The sequence below is a fragment of the Galeopterus variegatus genome, unplaced genomic scaffold (assembly GCF_000696425.1).
Source record: "Galeopterus variegatus unplaced genomic scaffold, G_variegatus-3.0.2 Scaffold938, whole genome shotgun sequence".
Lineage (NCBI taxonomy): Eukaryota > Metazoa > Chordata > Mammalia > Dermoptera > Cynocephalidae > Galeopterus > Galeopterus variegatus.
The window spans coordinates 467,834-486,297 of NW_007727049.1; the positions used below are offsets into that span (position 1 = coordinate 467,834).

General features: G+C 52.5%; 1 protein-coding gene across 1 annotated transcript in view; it reads left to right on the forward strand.

Annotated features, from left to right (window-relative positions):
- PLXDC1 (plexin domain containing 1) overlaps positions 1 to 18,464 on the forward strand; it is a gene marked incomplete at its 3' end in the record, with an annotated part of 53,355 nt that overhangs the window by 33,730 nt on the left and 1,161 nt on the right. The window contains exons 5-10 of the mRNA XM_008573605.1: positions 904 to 1,047; positions 1,309 to 1,378; positions 2,051 to 2,173; positions 2,731 to 2,849; positions 3,781 to 3,880; positions 14,438 to 14,533. Coding sequence (XP_008571827.1) covers positions 904 to 1,047; positions 1,309 to 1,378; positions 2,051 to 2,173; positions 2,731 to 2,849; positions 3,781 to 3,880; positions 14,438 to 14,533 — 652 coding nt within the window. The remainder of the gene's footprint in view (positions 1 to 903; positions 1,048 to 1,308; positions 1,379 to 2,050; positions 2,174 to 2,730; positions 2,850 to 3,780; positions 3,881 to 14,437; positions 14,534 to 18,464) is intronic.

The window sequence follows — 18,464 nt, forward strand, 5'->3', positions numbered from 1 at the left end:
GAACCTGCTGTCCTGCCTCCTTTCCTCGCGCGGCTGGTGCCCTTGGGTGGGCTCCAGGAACTGCCATGACATCGCCTCGACCCCTGGCTCTTCCACTCTTTCTGCCAGCTGTTTCCCCAGCCTCCTTTAAATCCTGAACCCACATGCTCCTCTGCAAGAGAGGCTTTACAGAACGAACCCCTAGTCTGCAGTGTTTTGGTTTATTCCTTATTTTGTCTCCACTGGGCACACACAGAGGCTCAAAAATATGTCTTAAAGAACTGTTCTTGCTTCTCTCCCTTTCTCAGCCCTCTGGTGACTGCGGCATGGCCTGTCTCATCTCTGCTGAGGGCATATTCTGTTCACATAAGTCCCACCTCCTCGATCAGACTAGCAACTCCCCAAGATCAAGAGTCAGCCTCCTCCTTTAGACGGGCACCTTCTAAGATCCAGTTTTTTCTTTTTCCTTAAATTGGATACTCCCCAAGAGCAGGGACCATGCCTCCCCCTTGGTCTGGGGGCTCCCTGATGACAAGGGTTCTGTTTGGGGCTGTCCTGTCTGTTTCTTCCTCACTTTCCAAGCCAAGCTCAGCCTTGGCTGTGCTCTGAAGGGACTCAGGGGCAGCAGGGTAAGCCTCCTGGCTTGTCTGGGAATGGCAGGGCTGAGCATCGGTATAACAGGCGTGGATTGGGCTGGAGCCAGACCTGTTGGGGCATGGCTAGGGGCCAGGTAGAGAGCTGTCTGGGGTCAAGGGGAGCCCAGGGGCTTCCAGGCCTAAACTAGCCCTCTGGGCCACAGGACCAGCACCCTGGGAAGATGGTGACTCCTTGTATTCAGAAGTCTGAGTGCAGAGGGGCAGAGGGTGGTTTCTGGCATGCCTGACTATTCATGCCTCCTGTGGGTTTTATCTTGGGTACCGGCAGGAGGATAATCACAGCTACTATGTGTCCCGTCTTTATGGTCCCAGCGAGCCCCGCAGCCGGCAGCTGTGGGTGGACGTGGCCAAGGCCAACGAGAGCCAAGTGAAGGTCCACAGGATCCTCTCCAACACCCACCGGCAGGCTTCGGTGAGTGCCCCTGCACCCAGCAGCACTGCCCTGGGCTGGGAGGCTGGGGGCCAGCCCACCCTGCTGTGATCTGGGATCTGGGAGGTACGTTCCAGGGGACCTGTGGGGTTCAGCCAGAGCAGGAGTACCCCACCCGTGGTTCTAGGGGCCTGCCCTGGCCATGACTGCCTCCCATGCTGTGCAGACAAGTGTGGGGCAGTGTGGAAGCCCAGCCTCTTGGCCTGCAGCTCTGCTGTGCTGACTCTCTCCTGTCCCCTGCAGAGAGTGGTCTTGTCCTTTGATTTCCCTTTCTATGGGCATCCTCTACGGCAGATCACCATAGCAACTGGAGGTAAGGCCATGTCAGTGGGGCTTGGGAGAGAGTTTGGAGATTTCAGCCTGAACTTGGGGGAGGGAGTGTTGGGGGGGGAGTTCCCTGGGGAGGCTGTCTCCAATAACAGGAGGGATCCATGTTGGGCTGTCTTGGGAACCCTATTCTCAAGAGAGAAGTCAGTGAATGTCAGGCCATCCCCCTTGTATCAGCTGACCTGCTGTGTGTGTGTGTGTGTGTGTGTGTGTGTGTGTGTGTCCATCTGGGCCAGCACAGGCCACTGCAGACAGCCCTGTATGCCTGTGTTTCTGAGTCTGTGAATGAATGGGAGACGGAGACCTCATACAGAGCCTGGGTTCCTGCGACCAGACTCCCCAATGATATGAGGAGCCCATCTTCAATTCCATGTCCCCTGTCCCCAGGGACGGGGAGAGGTGGGAGTCACCTCATCTTCTAGCCTCTTTGCCGTATGTCTGTGCCCACCTGAAGGGCAGGGAGAACTTTCTCTGCTCTGGGGCCCTTGTGTTTCATACATGCTAGACTCAGGGCCCACCAGATAGAGGTGGGGACAGAGGTGTGAGGCTTTCCCCCAGCTCCATCTGTATTACCCCTTCCTGTCCTCGGGGAAAGACCCCCAGAAGCAGTCCCTCTGGGCCATCCCTGATGACTCCTCTGCACCTCTCCCTACCCTAGGCTTCATCTTCACGGGGGACATGATCCATCGGATGCTCACAGCTACTCAGTACGTGGCCCCCCTGATGGCCAACTTCAACCCTGGCTACTCCGACAATTCCACAGTTGCTTACTTTGACAATGGTGAGACCAGATGTCAGAGTTTGTCTCCCAGCTCCAGGGATCCCTTGGTCCAGCCCCTTTAGAGGAGCCCAAGGCCCAGGGAGGGCCAGGGTCCCACAGTCCCACAGCCAGGCAGCCACCCCACCTTTCTGTGTGCAGCTTCCACATCTGTGTCATGGGGACAAAAATGCCTGCTGCCTAGCAGAATCTAACGAGATAAAATGAAAGTGCTTAGCTCTAAGTAGAGGTAAAATACACTTTAGGGGACTTTGTTGTTTCTCACTGTCACCAGAATGTCCCTTGAGCACCACACTACCCCAGAGAACAGACATTTCTCCTCTTTTTCATCTCAAAGGGCAGGATAAGCAAGAAGGAGGGGCGTGAGTGGGGTAAGAGATGATCAAGCAGTGTCCAGGGGCTGAAGCAGGACCTTCTGGCTTCTCTGCAGCTGGGAAGCCAGGCTGATGTTTCATTCAAAGGGAGCCAACCTGTGGCCAATCCACCCTGGCCACCGTTTCTGCTGGGCCCTGCTCCCTGCCCTACCTCCCTGTCCAGCCAGGTCTCTGCTTTTCCCCCAGGGACAGTCTTTGTTGTTCAGTGGGACCATGTCTACCTCCAAGGCCGGGAGGACAGGGGCAGCTTCACCTTCCAGGCAGCTCTGTATCGTGACGGCCGCATTGTCTTCAGCTACAAAGAGGTGAGAGGGCCTAGCTGCAGAGACAATTGGGTCTTGGAGCCTTTCTTTCGTTCAGCAAATATTAGTAGGGAACCCACAATGTGCCAGGCACAGGGCTCAGTGCTGGGTATGGAAGCTAATAAGATGGCTGTGGATAGGTCTGGCTGAGGAGATAGACAATAATTACAGGGACAAATGTAGAATCACCATTGTGACTAGTGCTGGTAACTAGAGGTGGCTGGTGCTAGCAGAACCTTTCACAGGGCTTTTCGCTTTGGTAGAGGTCAGGGGAGGCTTCACTGAGGAAAAATGTTGAAATCTGCAGGATAAATATCAGTTAAGGGAGCAAAGAGGAGAGTGGAATGTGTTCCAGGACAGAGAACAGCATGTGCAAAGGTCCTGTGGCAGGACAGAGCGTGGCTGGTAAAAGCATCTGGAAGAAGGCAGCACTGGCTGGAGGGGAGAGAGTGAGGGGCAGGATGGGGTGGGGGAACAACAAGACTTGCCTTTGAACAAGGTCATTGTGGCCTCGGAGTGGAGAACAGATTATTGGGGGCTCAGAGAGAATGCTGGGAGATGATTTAGGAGGGAGGTGATGGCCACTTGGAATAGGGAGAAGGAGAGAACTGGACAGATTTGAGAGCCACTTAGCAGGTTAATTAACAGTATTTGAAGATGTATTAGGTGAGGGAGGAAATGAAAGAAAAGGAGGGGCCGAGGGTGACTCCCAGGTCTCTGGCTTGCACGGAGATGCCACTCACCGAGACGGAGAGAACGTGCTTGGAGGTGGTGCGGTGAAGACTTGGAATGAGGGTGACACTTTGGGTTGGAGATGTCTTCGAGTCCTCCAGGAGGTGACGCTGAGCAGGCAGATGAGTCTGGAGAGCAGAGGGGACATCTGGGCTGGTCGAGAGTGTTTGTGGGTAGTTGGAGCCTCTTCTCCCCACTGCAGATCCCTATGTCGGTTCTGGAAATCAGCTCCTCCCAGCACCCTGTCAAAGCAGGTCTGTCAGACGCCTTCATGATTCTCAATCCATCCCCAGATGTGCCAGGTGAGTCCCCGGGGATCCAGCGGAGACCTCAGCTGGTAGGACTCAGCTGAGACTGAACCAACGCTGGCGGGGGCATGGCGGTGGCGGGGAGTAGCTGGCTGGCCAAGAGTTAGTGGGGACTGAGGAGGAGAGGAGGCAGGGTGAGTTCCAGCTCTTCTTTGTCACAGCAGAGGGATCATTTTCCCCAAAAAAATCTCCAGTGAGAGGCACTGCTCTGTTTGTTGAGGGGAAGGGGAGCCAGAGCCCTTCCGCTCAGCACCCGCTCCATTTAGAAAATTTCCAAAGACAACAAATTAGGGTGTCTGAGTCCTCTCAGAACACAACCACAATGGCCTCCCCACTCCAGATGATAAAAGGAGCATCACAGAGGTGTCAGGAGACAGGAATCCAGCCTTAGCCAGACGGTTAACTCTCCTTCAGCAAACCACATTGTCTCTCTAGTCTCAATTGCCTCATCTGTAAAATGGGGGAGTAGCTGAAGGGGTGCTTCATCCTCCTGGGTCCTCCTCCTGGTTAACTCTCCTTCAGCAAACCACATTGTCTCTCTAGTCCTAACTGCCTCATCTGTAAAATGGGGGAGTAGCTGAAGGGGTGCTTCATCCTCCTGGGTCCTCCTCCAGCTCTTTTTCTCCTGCTTCTGGCCCCCAGCCCATGCCCATGAGGGTCTTGGGTTCACAGTCCTGGGGAGGCTGCAGGTGTGCCATCTGCTGCTTCTAAACCCAGGGCTCAGGGACTTTTGAGCCTGATTTTTTTTTCCAGCCTGACTTTTTCTGCTGAGTTGTATGTGCAAAATTCCACCATGCAACCTGCAGGTCCAGGGAGAAACCCTGTCTGCTCTTTGCCATCCCACCTGAGCTTGATGGGGCCTGGAGAGGGGAAGAGGGGAAAGGAGAAGAGGTGGGAGAAGAAGGGGGGCATAGCTGAAGCCCATGGCACCCCTCTCATTCCTGCAGGGGAGACCAGGGGGTTACCAGCGGTGGCTCGGTCGTTGCTGGCTGGATGCAGGTGTCAGGGGCGTGTGGCTGAAACCCTCGGTCCCCCACTCCCTGGCTTGGTGTTATAGGTGTTCTTTGGTGATGTGAGGCCTTTGCTAGTTAATATCAAACTTTGTCTGTGGTCTGAGTATTTTTTTTTTCTTTCAGTTCTGTGTTGGATTATTTGCTGTTTCCACCACTTAAACTCTGCACTGGATGTGTGGCTGAAACCCTCGGTCCCCCACTCCCTGGCTTGGTGTTATAGGTGTTCTTTGGTGATGTGAGGCCTTCGCTAGTTAATATCAAACTTTGTCTGTGGTCTGAGTATTTTTTTTTTCTTTCACTTCTGTGTTGGATTATTTGCTGTTTCCACCACTTAAACTCTGCACTGGAACAAATTTGTTGTCCTTTGCTTACTTTTAAAATGAGGGAACTTCCTGTGGGGACCAGCACTTGAACCCTGTGGTTGAGCTAAATCACTGCTTTGCTGCTGATTCTCTGGGGAAGGCTTTTTTGCACCTCAGGTTTTAATTGTTGACCTCGTATGTACTTCCAGGTCTTGTAAGGTCTGGTACACCTGGATTGTGTGGAAACTCTGGACTGGGCCTGAGACTTTTCAGCAAAGTGCACCCTTTGCAGTTCCATATTCCTGACCAGTCTCCTCTGAGTGGTCCTGCACTGCTGTGGGGGCAGAGCTGTCCATGCTGTGCCCCAGTGTTCTCCTGGTGGCCCATCTCCCCTACCCCCTGCACTCCAAACACTTCCCATGGGATGGGCCATGCTCCGGTCCCTTGCGATGACTCACTGGCCTCTGAGTGGTTCCTTTTTCCAGTTTTTGTGGCTCCCTTGTGGGTCCATGGGAACCCTGTTAGTGGTCTTGCTGGCCTGGGAACCACCAAGGCCCTCTTCTCCCCTGCAGTCTCCATGCAACTCCATCTGCAGGGCACAGCAGCGACTTTTGCCAGCTCTTGCTCCGCGTGCTCACCAGGGCCAGCCTTGAAATGGCCAGGGCTCAAAATAGTGGGAGCGATCCTTTCTTTCTCCCATCGTGGCTTCTCCTGCCTTCGTGAACTCCGTAGGTCTCTGCTCCTCTTCCCCTCAGTTCTAGTGGCTCCAGCTTGATTGTCATTGCTTTTGAATAGTTGTAAATTGGTTGATTTGTGGGAGAGAGTGATGCTGGGGACTGTCTTTTCCGCAATCTTGGCCAGAGCCAGATTCTGGATATATTCTGCCTCAGGCCTCAGCACCCCAACCCGCCTTTAGGCACCTCAGTATTGGCCAGAAAGCCTGATGCATTCCTTTTAATGGCTGCATGATGGTCCGTTGCATGGATGTACCTTAATTTAACCTGTCTCCTGGGGATAGACTTTTCAGTTTTTTCTAGTCTTTTGCTATAAGGAATAATGCTGCAGGAGATACTTTTATGCCCCTTGTGAATATTTCTATGAGAAAAATTCTCAATAGTGGAGTCATTGGGCCAAAGGACAGGGGCATTTACGATTTTGACAGCTATGGCCAAAGCGAGCTCCATGGAGGTCCTAGCGCTTTACATTCCCTGTAGGTGGGCATGCCTGTCACCCGCTTTCCCACTTGCCATATGTCCCAGGGCAAGGGCTGGACTGCAGTGCTCTCATCTTCAAATGAGTAGCCACCAGCCCGTCAAGGGTTGTGGTGAGGATTAACAGATATGATGTGCGTGAAGCGCCAAGCACAGCGCCTGGCCCGGGCCATGGTGCCAGCGGAGGCCGGGTATTACCCGCCGAGCTCCTCTCACCCCAGTCCACACCTTCAGCTTGCCGAATGCGTGGCATGGTGGGGAGGGTCGACATTCAAGGGTCAAGGGGCTGGTCGATGGGGCCGGGTTCATTCCCAACAGGCCAGGAGCTCTTTCCCTCCTTCAGAAATTCACCAGCCCTTGCTTCCTCCACCTTCCTAGAGCCTCCCTTCTGTTCTCCCCTGCTCCCCAATGTCTGCCTGCTCCCAGCATTCCTGGCTGCACAGAGACCTGATCCCATCAGCACATTGTCTCTCCGTGAGACCAGCTCCCACACACCCTCCCCACACAACACCGTATAAAGCTGACGGAGGTGGCAGAGGGGAGGAAGTCAGCGTGTAGAGACATCTGATTTTCATATGCTTCTGGAAAGAGGTTTTGTGGTCAAGTTTTTGCTGCTTCTACTTGGGCCTAATTCAGTTCGCAGCATAACAAGGGTGGTCCCAGTCTGTGGTTCTAGGAGTAAATGGCTCTGGTGGGCTTGGGGGCAAAGCGCCCACTGCAAGCTGCAAATGATGAATCTCGCCTCCTTGGTTGCCCGTTGCTTTGGTTATGGCCTCGATCCGCCCATGGGTCAGTTGGCTGGTGGCCGTAGCCCAGGCCTGGCCTGCTGCAGAAGTGAGGAGACACCCTCTCTTCCTTTCCTCCCCTTCGCCCTTTCCGGGCCTCATGCCATCTGCCTCATCTCCTCCACAAAACCGCCTTTGATGCCGTGATTCATTGCCAGCCGCGCCACTGCCGCCCCCGTCAGGACCTTGTGCCCAGTGGCCCTAGACTTAGCTGTAAAGCCTCGGCACAGCGCTCGTCACACAGCAGGCACTTCATGCACATGAACTTCTCCCTCCTTCCCTTCCTCAGACATGCCTCGAACTTCCCGACTGCTCCTTGCATCTTTGTGCCTTTGGTATGTTGCTGCTACACTAGGAACCGTTTTCTAGCCAACAGGACTGTCTTCTGGTCTTTGCTGTATGTATATGGAGCAGTTTCGAACTTGCACACAGAAGTGACAACGGAAAACTTCCTTAAGCTCAAATTTGTGGCTTCCATTCCTCCATGCTGTGGGGCCCTGTGGACATCACATTATTGTTTAAGATCTAATTGCAACCCTAGATATGAGATCCAGACCTGATAGTCATCTAGTATACCTCATATGGTTGTGTCAGTTGTAAAATATCGAAGTTCTTTCATTCTTGTTGGTAAATAGCTGCTGGCTTGAGCCCCCTGAGTACCTCTCACCACCACTCCTGGCCTCTCCCCTGTCCCCCTGAACTCCCATGCTCTGTCAGTGGCACAGCAAAGACTCCAGGACATGGCTCGGTGGCACCAGCCAGCATCCGCTCTACGTGGTTGGTTAATGTACTGAGCCAGTTGTTAAATCGTCCTGGTATCACCCTGATTGCATTAGTTAGCTACTGCTGTATAACAAATCGCTCCAAAATTTAGCAGCTTAATACAACAAACATTATCTCAGAGTTTCTGTGGATCAGAAAGCAAAGTGTGATTTGGCTGGGTTCTCTGGTTCATAGGTTGCAATCAAAGTGCTCGCCAGGGTTACGTTTTCTCAATGATCGAGGAGTGAGGGGAGGGGGATCCACTTCCAGGAGTTCTCACAGGTCATCAAGGAGGCCCCCTTGGCCCCTTGCCTTGTGACCCTCCCCACAGGGCAGCTCACAGCCGGGCACTGGCTCCTATCAGAACATGCCGGCAAGACGGCAGCAGAGTAGAAGCAAGGTGGAGACCTGAGTCTTTTGTAACCTAATTTTAGAAGTGACATCCTGTCATTTCTGCTATATTCTACTGCTTCTAACCAGTAGAACATAGCAGAAATGACAGGATGTCACTGGGTCCAGCCCACACTCAGGGACGGGATTACACAAGGGCATGAGTACCAGGAGGCCAGTTCGGAGTGTGCCTGCCACCCTGATCATCATCCCGTTCCTCAGGCACTGAGCTTTACAGTATCTTACTGGATCTTCCCCCTATCGGTGTAGCGAAGTCTGTATATTTATCCCTTTCTAAATGAGGACACAGATGCTCAGAGAGGTGGAGCAACTTTCCCATGGTCACACAGCTATGAAAGGAAGAACTCAAATCCAGATCTTCTCAATTCAAATCCCAGAGTCTGCCACTGAGTCTCTCTGAATCCGACCCACCCCCATTCCACCCAGAGGAATGAATCCTTCCCTCCTCAGCTCACCCAGACACCCACAGCCCTATGTGCACACACCCCAGGCTGTTTCTTGGGAGAGTTCTTGGTGTTGGGGCTTTATTTCCTCCTCTCCCGGCGTCCTGTGGACATTACTGAAGCCGCTGGGGGCAGGGATGGTCTGTTTCATCTGTGTCTTCCTCCCAGGGCTCAGTGCGAAGCAGAGTCTCAGGAAATGTGTGTTGGACCAAGTTTTAGAATGGGGTGAGTGAGAGGAAGCCAGATCCCCGGGCGTATGTGCATCCGAGGCTCCTCTGTGACTCTGGAATGAAAGGCTATTTCAGAGCAAGCCAGGGAGTTGCTGGGGGTGCAGGGTGAAGAGGGGCGAGGGAGGAAGTGCAGCCCACCTGAAATAACAGAGGGAGGCCACGCCTGCTGTGGGAGGCCGGGAGGAGATGGCGAGGTCTCTGTGGCGGAAGCTGTTGGACACTGGGGGAGTTGCTGGGGGTGCAGGGTGAAGAGGGGCGAGGGAGGAAGTGCAGCCCACCTGAAATAACAGAGGGAGGCCATGCCTGCTGTGGGAGGCCGGGAGGAGATGGCGAGGTCTCTGTGGCGGAAGCTGTTGGACACTGTGACTCCAGGTGCCGTTGGTGGAGGTATTGAGTCCACCTGCCAGGAGAAAGCCGCTACCTGACCCCCAGACACTGCCCAGTGATTCTTCTGTTTCTTCTTGTCACTGCCAATTCTGACCATGTCATTCTCTGGCTCCTGGCTGCCTACAGGAGCAAGACAAATCCTCAGTGTGGCCCTCCAGGTCCTGCACAGCCGAGCACAGACAACCGCACAGGCTCATCTCCAAACCTTCCCTCCACCTGCCGCTCTCTTCCTGGACAGCTCTGGTCTGCGTATCCTGTGTTCCCCGCACATGCCACCAGCTGTCCACATCTTTGTGACACAGTTCCCTTGTACAAAATGCTCCCCACCCTGAGCTGGCTGGTTGCTCAGTTGGTTAGAGTGTGGTGTGATAGCACCAGGGTCAAGGATTCAAATCCCTATTCCGGTTAGTTGCTAAAAAAGAAAGAATATTTTAAAGCTGGCCGGTTTGCTCATTCAGTAGAATTCATGGTTTCCTCCTCCACCGCCTGGCACTTTGCTGATAGCTCTAACATAGAACTCATCACACTCCCTGCTCATCTGCCTCCTCCCCAGCTAGCTGTGAACTCCCTGGGAGCTCTGTGGCCCCAGCACTGACCCTAGTGCCTGCCGCAGGCCAGGCACTCAAAACATGAATAACAGCACGAGAACGTTGATCCCGTCTCTGGGGTTAGGGTACCACAGAAGGCAATGGGTGTAGCAGACACCTGACCTCTGCTCTGTGGTGGCCCTGAGTGAGAACAGGGGCCTGACACCACTTGCTTTCGGGAGTGTGTTGATCCCGTCTCTGGGGTTAGGGTACCACAGAAGGCAATGGGTGTAGCAGACACCTGTCCTCTGCTCTGTGGTGGCCCTGAGTGAGAACAGGGGCCTGACACCACTTGCTTTCGGGAGTGTTTTGGAAATTGCATTGCTTTTGTCAGAAGTTGTTAGCCTGGGAGACCAGGCATGGACTTTAGGAGGTCTGGAAAGTCCTCACATCGCATGTGGAATACTGAGGTGTGAGTGGAGCATATTCCCATTCATGTGTTTTTCAGGGATGGTACCCACAACCTTCATGGGGTTTTAAATGGGTCTCAATCTCTGTTTTCAGGAGTGATGGCTTTTATGTGGCTAAAAGGTCAGATTCCTCTGGGTCTGATATTCAATCCAGCAAGTAGGGGATTAGTGTGGATTAGGCTGAGCTACAAATCGCAATAAACACGAAATAACTGAGGCTTAAATGAAACAGAAGTTCAGGAAGAGCCCTCTGGTCTGCAGACCCCATTATCACCACGGATATTCCCATTGTCTAAGCCCACCTCGTCCATACAGGATGAGGGGGGCACTGTCCTTGTACCAGGCTTGGCTCCTCCTTGCCTGGGGCAGGGGCGAGGAGTGGGATTTGGCTGTCCACTATTCAGGAGTCCCTCAGCCACTGAATCCTATCTGGGAGAATCTCTTCTCCCCCAGGATCCAAACACTTTCCTCCCCACCTCTGCTGGGTGGGGATTTTGGGGGTGGGACGGGGAGAATTCTTCGCAGTCACACTCCTGGGGTTGAGGGAAGGAGATGCTGCAAACAGCCAGAGTTTTCTCGTGGTTAATTCCTCATATAAACTGTTAACACAGGCTTTGGAGCAGAGTCTGCCGAGCGTCTCTGATGAAAAGTCATGTGCGACCGGCAGCATCTGTTTGCAGAGGCACTCAAAACGTACAGGGCAGCTTATACTCTCTATCTGGCTGCAGGGACCACCAGAAGTCAGTATAATTTTCTCTATTCATTTGCTTAGGAAACTATTTCATGGACAGTATAAAAGCAGCTTTAGCATAGCCAGCGTCAAAACTGACAGAGATTCTGAATTAGTGGAACCAGTTAATGAGGCTTTTATTGTAAAGGGCTCCAAAGTGTAGACTGTTTTTTTGGCTGGCCCCAGAATGGCCTCAGATGGCCCTAACATTCTGGTCCTCCTCCTTTACCAGAACTTTCCTTTCTTTTCCGAGGCAGACTTGAGTCCAGATATGTGTCAGAGGGCTGTGCTGGGCCTTTGTGCCAGGCTGTGGGTGGGGGAGCTGGGAGGTCCTGGAAATGGCTGCAGAAAGATAAAGACCAGCCAGGTGAGGACATGAAGGGGAGAGGGGGGTGTAGTCACCAGATCTGACCGATTTTGTCTTCTTGCCTCTCTTGATAAAGGATCCTTTAAAGTGCTCTTTGCTGGAGATTTTTAATCCGTCTTGGGGCCATTCCGCCTTCCTTTTCCCTTCCTTCTTCTTTTTTTCCTACAACCCTTCTCCTTTAGTCTCGTCATTTTTTTGCCCCTTCTTTCTCTGCCCTTTTACTACTTTGCTTCAGTGCTAAAGAGGAATCCCCCTGCCTCCCCTCCTGGACTGAAAGCTCCTTAGGGTTCCCTGCTGGAGCTCGATTCATGATTATTGAACGAATAATCAAATGGGCAAAGGAATGAATGAATGAGTGAATGGACGAACGGATGAGACTTCTTCCCCACTCACCATCTTACCTTTCGTAAACCATAACCACCCATTCCGGGGGAAGTTTGTGGCCACACTCTTGTTTCCTGAGTTCTGACCAAACCAACACTCTCCCACTGGTATCTGGCATTGAAACAAAGCAGGACTTGTAAAATCTCCTCTGAACCGACATCTCTTGATTGGGCAGCAGGGTTTTCTAAGTCTGGACCTTAGTATTTCCAAATTTTTAACGATGAGAAGCAGAGATAAAACAGAACTTCTCAAACTGCCAGAAATGTGGTTTGGGGGCAGTCTTCCGGAAGGATCTGTTGATCATGCAGATGGACGTCATAGTCCCTGGGCGAGCCCCAGATGTTGGTGAAATAATCCAAAAGCTCAGGCGGGGTTATTAAGGATTCTGTTTATTAAAAAAAGGAAAATATTACCAAAGCCATACACTCAAACAAGGACAAGTTGGCAGTGGAAGGGAGCAAATATTTTCAATTAGAGATATGTTTCCACACTCCCACCTGCATCCCCCTTCCTGCCGCTGCTCAGTTCCTGCCCCCCCCCCACCCTGGGGGGTTTCCATTGCATGGAATGACATTCTGTGGTCTCAAGTGTTTCAGGGGCTGAGGTGTCCACCATCACCCAGAAGTGTGATGTGCTGGGAAGAGGGCATGCTTCGGTGCCAGACCAACTGGGGTTCAATCCTGGGTTAAGTAGGAGGCAACGATTCCAAGATGGAAGATAAAGAAGTGATAGGAATAGAGCTGAGACATTCTGTTAAGCAGTGGACACTCCCCTCACTTCTTCATAGAGGAGGGAGAGTTGGGGAATGGGGCACCCAGGAGTTGCCCAGGACGCCCTCTATACTATGCATGCCCCTACCACGCTCTGCTGCCACCTTAGGAAACTTTCCTCCAGCACCTTCAGCTGAGTGAGAAACTTATATCCCCACCTACTCTGGGCTTCTTGTGACAAAAACCCAATTCAAACTAGCTTGAACAGAAAAGGGGATGCACTGGGGGATACCAAAGTAGCCCAGAGAACCAAAGGAAGAGCTGAACAGCTGGGAAGACGGGGACCAGGGTGGGTCCTGCATCTCCAGGGCTTGGAACACCACCAGTACTTCCTATTTCTCTCCATGAGGTGGCTTCATTCTCTGGCTTCCCCCAGGAGACAGGATGATGCTTTCATCTTCTCAGCATCATTGCCAGAGAGCAAAAGGCCTCTTGATAACAGTTGAAAAGTCCCAGGGAAGGTCTCTGATTGGTTCAGCTCCCATCTCATGCCCCACCCTGGACCAATCACTGTGTGACCAGAGAGGCAGGATCATGGAGAAAGATGGTGGCTCCCATACAGTCCACATGTAGGAATGGGACCTCTTGATAACAGTTGAAAAGTCCCAGGGAAGGTCTCTGATTGGTTCAGCTCCCATCTCATGCCCCACCCTGGACCAATCACTGTGTGGCCAGAGAGGCAGGATCATGGAGAAAGATGGTGGCTCCCATACAGTCCACATGTAGGAATGGGCTGAGCACATTTGCCCCAAACGGAATGCTGTTTCCAGAAGGAGGAAGAGGTATTGGGCAGACCACGTACTAAGTCTCCCAGTGGGGAAACTCATCTGCAAAGCTCGGTGGCTGGCTGCCTGCCTTTCAGAGCTGAAGGAAACCAAGCCCACATCATGGTTCTTGGGTAGGCACAATGGCATACAGGGAAATATCAGAGCATCTCAGATTGACAGTTAGGAAATTTTTTTCATCTATGATTCCAGCTTTTCCTCCCAAGGGTGTTGTGGCAGGTGTTTCTGTCTTTCCACTTCACAGACAAGAAACTGAGGCCCAAATGACTTGCCTAAGGTTATCCAGCAAGTCAAGAACAGAACTTGGGTCTCCTGATTCTGAGGTCCTGTAGGAAGTTTCTGCAGGGACCGAGGTAGGACTTAAGCTGGCTTCAGGCCCTGAATCTAGGCCTCCATCCAGGAGGGAAGAAGTGGGACACTGTCAGCAACATGCAAAGGCAGCCTGTCCATCTGCAGACGTTTGCAGAGTGCTCCCTGTGGGTCAGGCTCAGGAGCAGGTGCCCTCAGGAGCAAGTGTCCACAGTCTAATGCATGATGACCCCGTATGTGGTGGGCACTTGGCCTGAGTGTGGGAGAGGAGGGAACTGAGCAAGGGGGGATGCTCAGAGGAAGCAGCCTTTGAACTGGATCTGGAAGGGTGAGCTAGACAAGGAGAAAAGGGGTGGAGGAACATTATGGGTCAAGGTCACAGCAGCTGTGAAGGCGGAGGGGAAGCATGGGATCCCTATGTCCCCACCCCAGGAGCAGCCAGGCCTCTGCATTAGTAGTTTAACATGCTGATAACACAGGGCTGTCCTCTCAAGGTCAACCCCTGTCCTTCTGTCTCCCAGCAGCTTCAACACCATTATCCAATGTTGATGGGTTGAGTTCCTGCCCTCAGTAGCTGCATAATAACCCTGTCAAGCTCCAGGTACAGGTGTCAAAGACCTCTGGCCATGACATGCTCCCAATGACAGGCTCTGCTTCTGTTTCAGAATCTCGGCGAAGGACTATCTTCGAATACCACCGTGTGGAGCTGGACCCCAGCAAGGTCACCAGCAAGTCGGCTGTGGAGTTTACCCCATTGCCAAGTGAGTAGGAGCTGTTCCCACTGATGGGGGCATTCTGCCACCCTGGAAAGAGCTCTGGAGTCAAACGAACTGGGTTCAGGCCCCAGGCCCACCACTGACCCCTGTGGGGCACAGCTACCTAACTTTTCTGGGCCTCCATCTCTCATTTGTAACATGGGCTTAGTGCCGTCTCCCTCCCAGAGCTATGGTAAGGGTTAGGAACACAGAGGTAGAGCTGAACACGTAAGTGGCAGCTCTGACACTGACTGGTCCACCCCAGGCCTGGGCGTGGTTTGTGCTTGATATCTGACAGCTATTGCTATTAATACGTCATTGAAACCCAGGGAAGATGCACCTCTGAGAATGCTTAGACTGGGCCACCTGGAAAAGGTAATTCAGGAGCTGAATTGGTCCTTAGTTTGTCATTGTATTTTCCTTGGAGGAGGTGACACTGGAGGCCACAGGGAGCAGGCAATAAAAGGGTTTAGCGAGCAGTCCTTCGAGAACCATGGGTCTCTGGCCCCTGCCCCTACACCCCACTCACCTACAGGGGAAGGCACACCATAGCTGAGGCCCCCTGCTGCTGAGGACCCCACGGGATCGGGGTTGGATGCTTTCTGAGATGTGGTCAGAACAGCAAGGAAGAGAGAGGAAGGGAGGACAGCACTTCTATTCTTGCTTTTATTTTTTATTTTTTGGCAGCCGAAGAGTACAGGGATCAAACCCTGGACCTAGTGCTTTTAGCACCATGCTCTAACAAACTGAGCTAACCAGCCAGCCCCCCCCCCTTCTTGTGTTTTTAAGGGGGTTTTCATTTCCTCTCCCATGTCACGATATCTCCCAGCATCCTTCTGAAGCCACAGCCTTCTCCCTGCCTTTTGTGGCATTTCTTACCTCTCTCCCACACCCCCTTTCCTCTTCCCTGGAGGTTCTGGGAGCAGGGGGTTGGAGAAGAAGAGGAGGAAGAGGAAGGATCTTTTCAAATGCCAGGCCATGTCTCGGCCAAGGCTCAGCGGGTTATCTTCCCCTGGAAAAGAGGAAGGACCCAGACACCAGGGGGTCACAGGGTTAGGACACCTTGTAGGTGACAGTCCCACCCCCAACCCAATTGCCCTCCCTCAAGCAGGAGGCCCAGAGTCTGAGAAACAGGGGTTCTCAAGCAAGCCGCAAGTCCTAGGACTTGAATAAAACTCCATTTAGGAGCAAGGACATCCAAAGGCAGGGCTAAATGCCTAGACAGAAGCAGCGAAACATCCTGGGAACGCGTTTCTGGGACACTGTACATTTAAGCCACTTCCTTCCCCTCCAGTGAATTTTCTGAGCATTTAATAGCATGCAGGACATCTGAAATGCAGATGAGAAGGAAAGATCAGGAGGTGTTATGAAAACCCCATGAGGCTCCCAGGGTTTTTTCTCACGGTCAGTTTGACTGGAGCCTTTTAAGAGGCCTTCAGAGTCACTGGGAATGGCAAGACCAGGGCTCCCCATGGGTGCCCGTGTGGGTGCACCTGCTGAGAGAGCAGCAGTGCTGTCAAGACTTTAATTTGAGCCTCTGTGGGGCAGTTAGCTTTGTCCTAAGAAAACTCTCTGCACGCCCTGGCTTCTCCCTTACCTTTTGGCATGGAGGCATCTTATCCAAGATACTTCCAAAGGTGTGGGGGTGGCTTATCTCCAAGCCACCACACTCTGTGACTAGTCTCTCCTGGTCCCTCTTCTTGGAGAGATCCATGAAAAGGTGGCCTGGCAGAGGGGTGGGACCTGGGACGGGAGGAACCCACAGTGGGACCTCAAGGCTAACAGCTTAGGCTCTAGGCTCAAGCAGACTTTGGTTCCAACCCAGACCTCCCACTCTTAGCTCCGTGACTCTCTCCAGGCCTCAGTTCCCTCCTCTGTAAAATGGGGGTAGCAAGAGCATCTATACATCAATTCAATATACCATGTGCCCAGCACTGTTTAGACCTCCTGAATACGCCAGGGGACAAGACAGTCAGAGAACACTCATCCTCCTGCTCAGGGCAGCCCTGCTTGCTTCCTGCCATGGTGTTCCATGTGTAATGCCATGCTAGACAAAAGGATGTGGTGCCACCACTGCCGGCCCCTTCCACAGAAGGACTGAAGGTGCCGCACTGTGCCCATGAGAGCCTCTCTCCTACTCACCGAGGGCTGGTACCCAGCTGTCCTCTTGCTGGGGCTCCATGTAATGCAAACTGGTTCACTAGTTAATGGATCATGGTATTGTCCCATGAAAACATAAGAAGAAATACGTGTAATGTTTATCAAACGAGTGGTCATTTTTCTGTAGTTGGTCGTCACTTCTTGCTGCTATCAACATGTCCTGTTCAGCCGTTTGTAGGATGAGCTCTTATTTTGCACATTTATTCTGGGTGAGCACTGGTCTTTCTTTGCAATAAAATGCATGGACTTTGTGACAGCTACTTGACACTCAGAGGTCATCTGGTTCATGTAAGAGGGTAGCATTCGGTTGCAAATGAACAACTCTTAAAATCCAGCTCTCATCCTTCCTGCTCCTCTGGGGCTCTCTGCTGCTCTTCCTGGCCAGAGCCGGGGGGGGGTCCACAGACTCTCCAGCAACTGCTTCTACTATTTTCTCTGCTCCCTGACTGTCCTGCCAGGCTGGGCCCAGCTGTCGCTCCCTCCTATTCCTGCCACTTCCCACCTCTGCACTCTGCAGCCTCTGCATGAGGGCCCTCCTGCCTGGACTCGTCCCACAGGAGAGCTGCTGGCTCGCTCCCTCCCTTCTCTCAGTCTCTGCCCAGATGTCCTCTCCTCAGAGAGGCCTTCCTCAACCTCCCTGAGAAGGACCCATCCCCCACACTCATTCTGCCTCCCTGTCCTGTTCTATTTTTTTTTCCAGCCCTTCTCTCCCCAAGAAACCCTAGTGTAGATGTATTTGTCTGTTTGTCGGCTGTCTCCTCCCCGAGACTGCAGGCTCCCTGCGGGCAGCACTTCTCTCCTTTCCCCATCACCTCTGCGTCTCCAGAACCCGGGACAGTGCCTGGCCTCTGGTAGACACTTAATAAATATTTGTTGAATGAACGAGTGCTTCACAAGTTATTGAGGGGAATGAATTAGTCAATGGTCAATAACAAGAAGTAGCATTTAAAGTGAATGAATGAATGAACGAATGCTTCACAAGTTATTGAGGGGAATGAATTAGTCAATGGTCAATAACAAGAAGTAGCATTTACTGGGCGCTCCGCATGCGGCCGGCGGCACTGATAGAAACGCTCTCCAGGTATGATCTCACGCTATCCTCACGGCCAGTCTGCCAGCAGACCGCCTCGTGTCCCTGTTTACAAATGAGGTAACTATGCACCAAGAGGTTAAATGACTTGCCAGTAGAGACTTCAGCCTGGAACAGCAGAGACGAGGGCACACTGGCGTGCGGAGCTCCCGTCCCGCAGAGAGCCAGGAGCAAGGACTGCACGTGCCTGGTCAATCCCAGGAGCAGGCAGGGCGGCCCCTCCCCCAGGACCGAACGTCAGGAGGGGGCCCTGGGTGGGGGGCAAACCAGAGCATCTTTTTTTATTAATGCGTTTTGTTGTGTATAACTAAGGTATACAACACGATGTTATGGGTACATACAGAGAGTGATAAGGTTACTGCGATGAAGCAAATTAACACACCCATCATCTCACAGTTACCCATTTTGTTTTGTTTTTGTGGCAAAAGCAGCTAAAATCTACTCATGGAGCATGAATCCCAAATACGGTGCAATTTTATTATGTATAGTCCTCACGTTGTACATTAGATCTCTAGACCTGTTCTTTCTACAGATCTGCTGCTTTGTATTCTCTGACCTTTAAAAAAATCCCTTTTGGGGCCGGCCCGTGGCTCACTCGGGAGAGTGCGGTGCTGACAACACCAAGGCCACGGGTTAAGATCCCCTTACCGGTCATCTTTAAAAAAAAAAAACAAAACAAAACAAAAC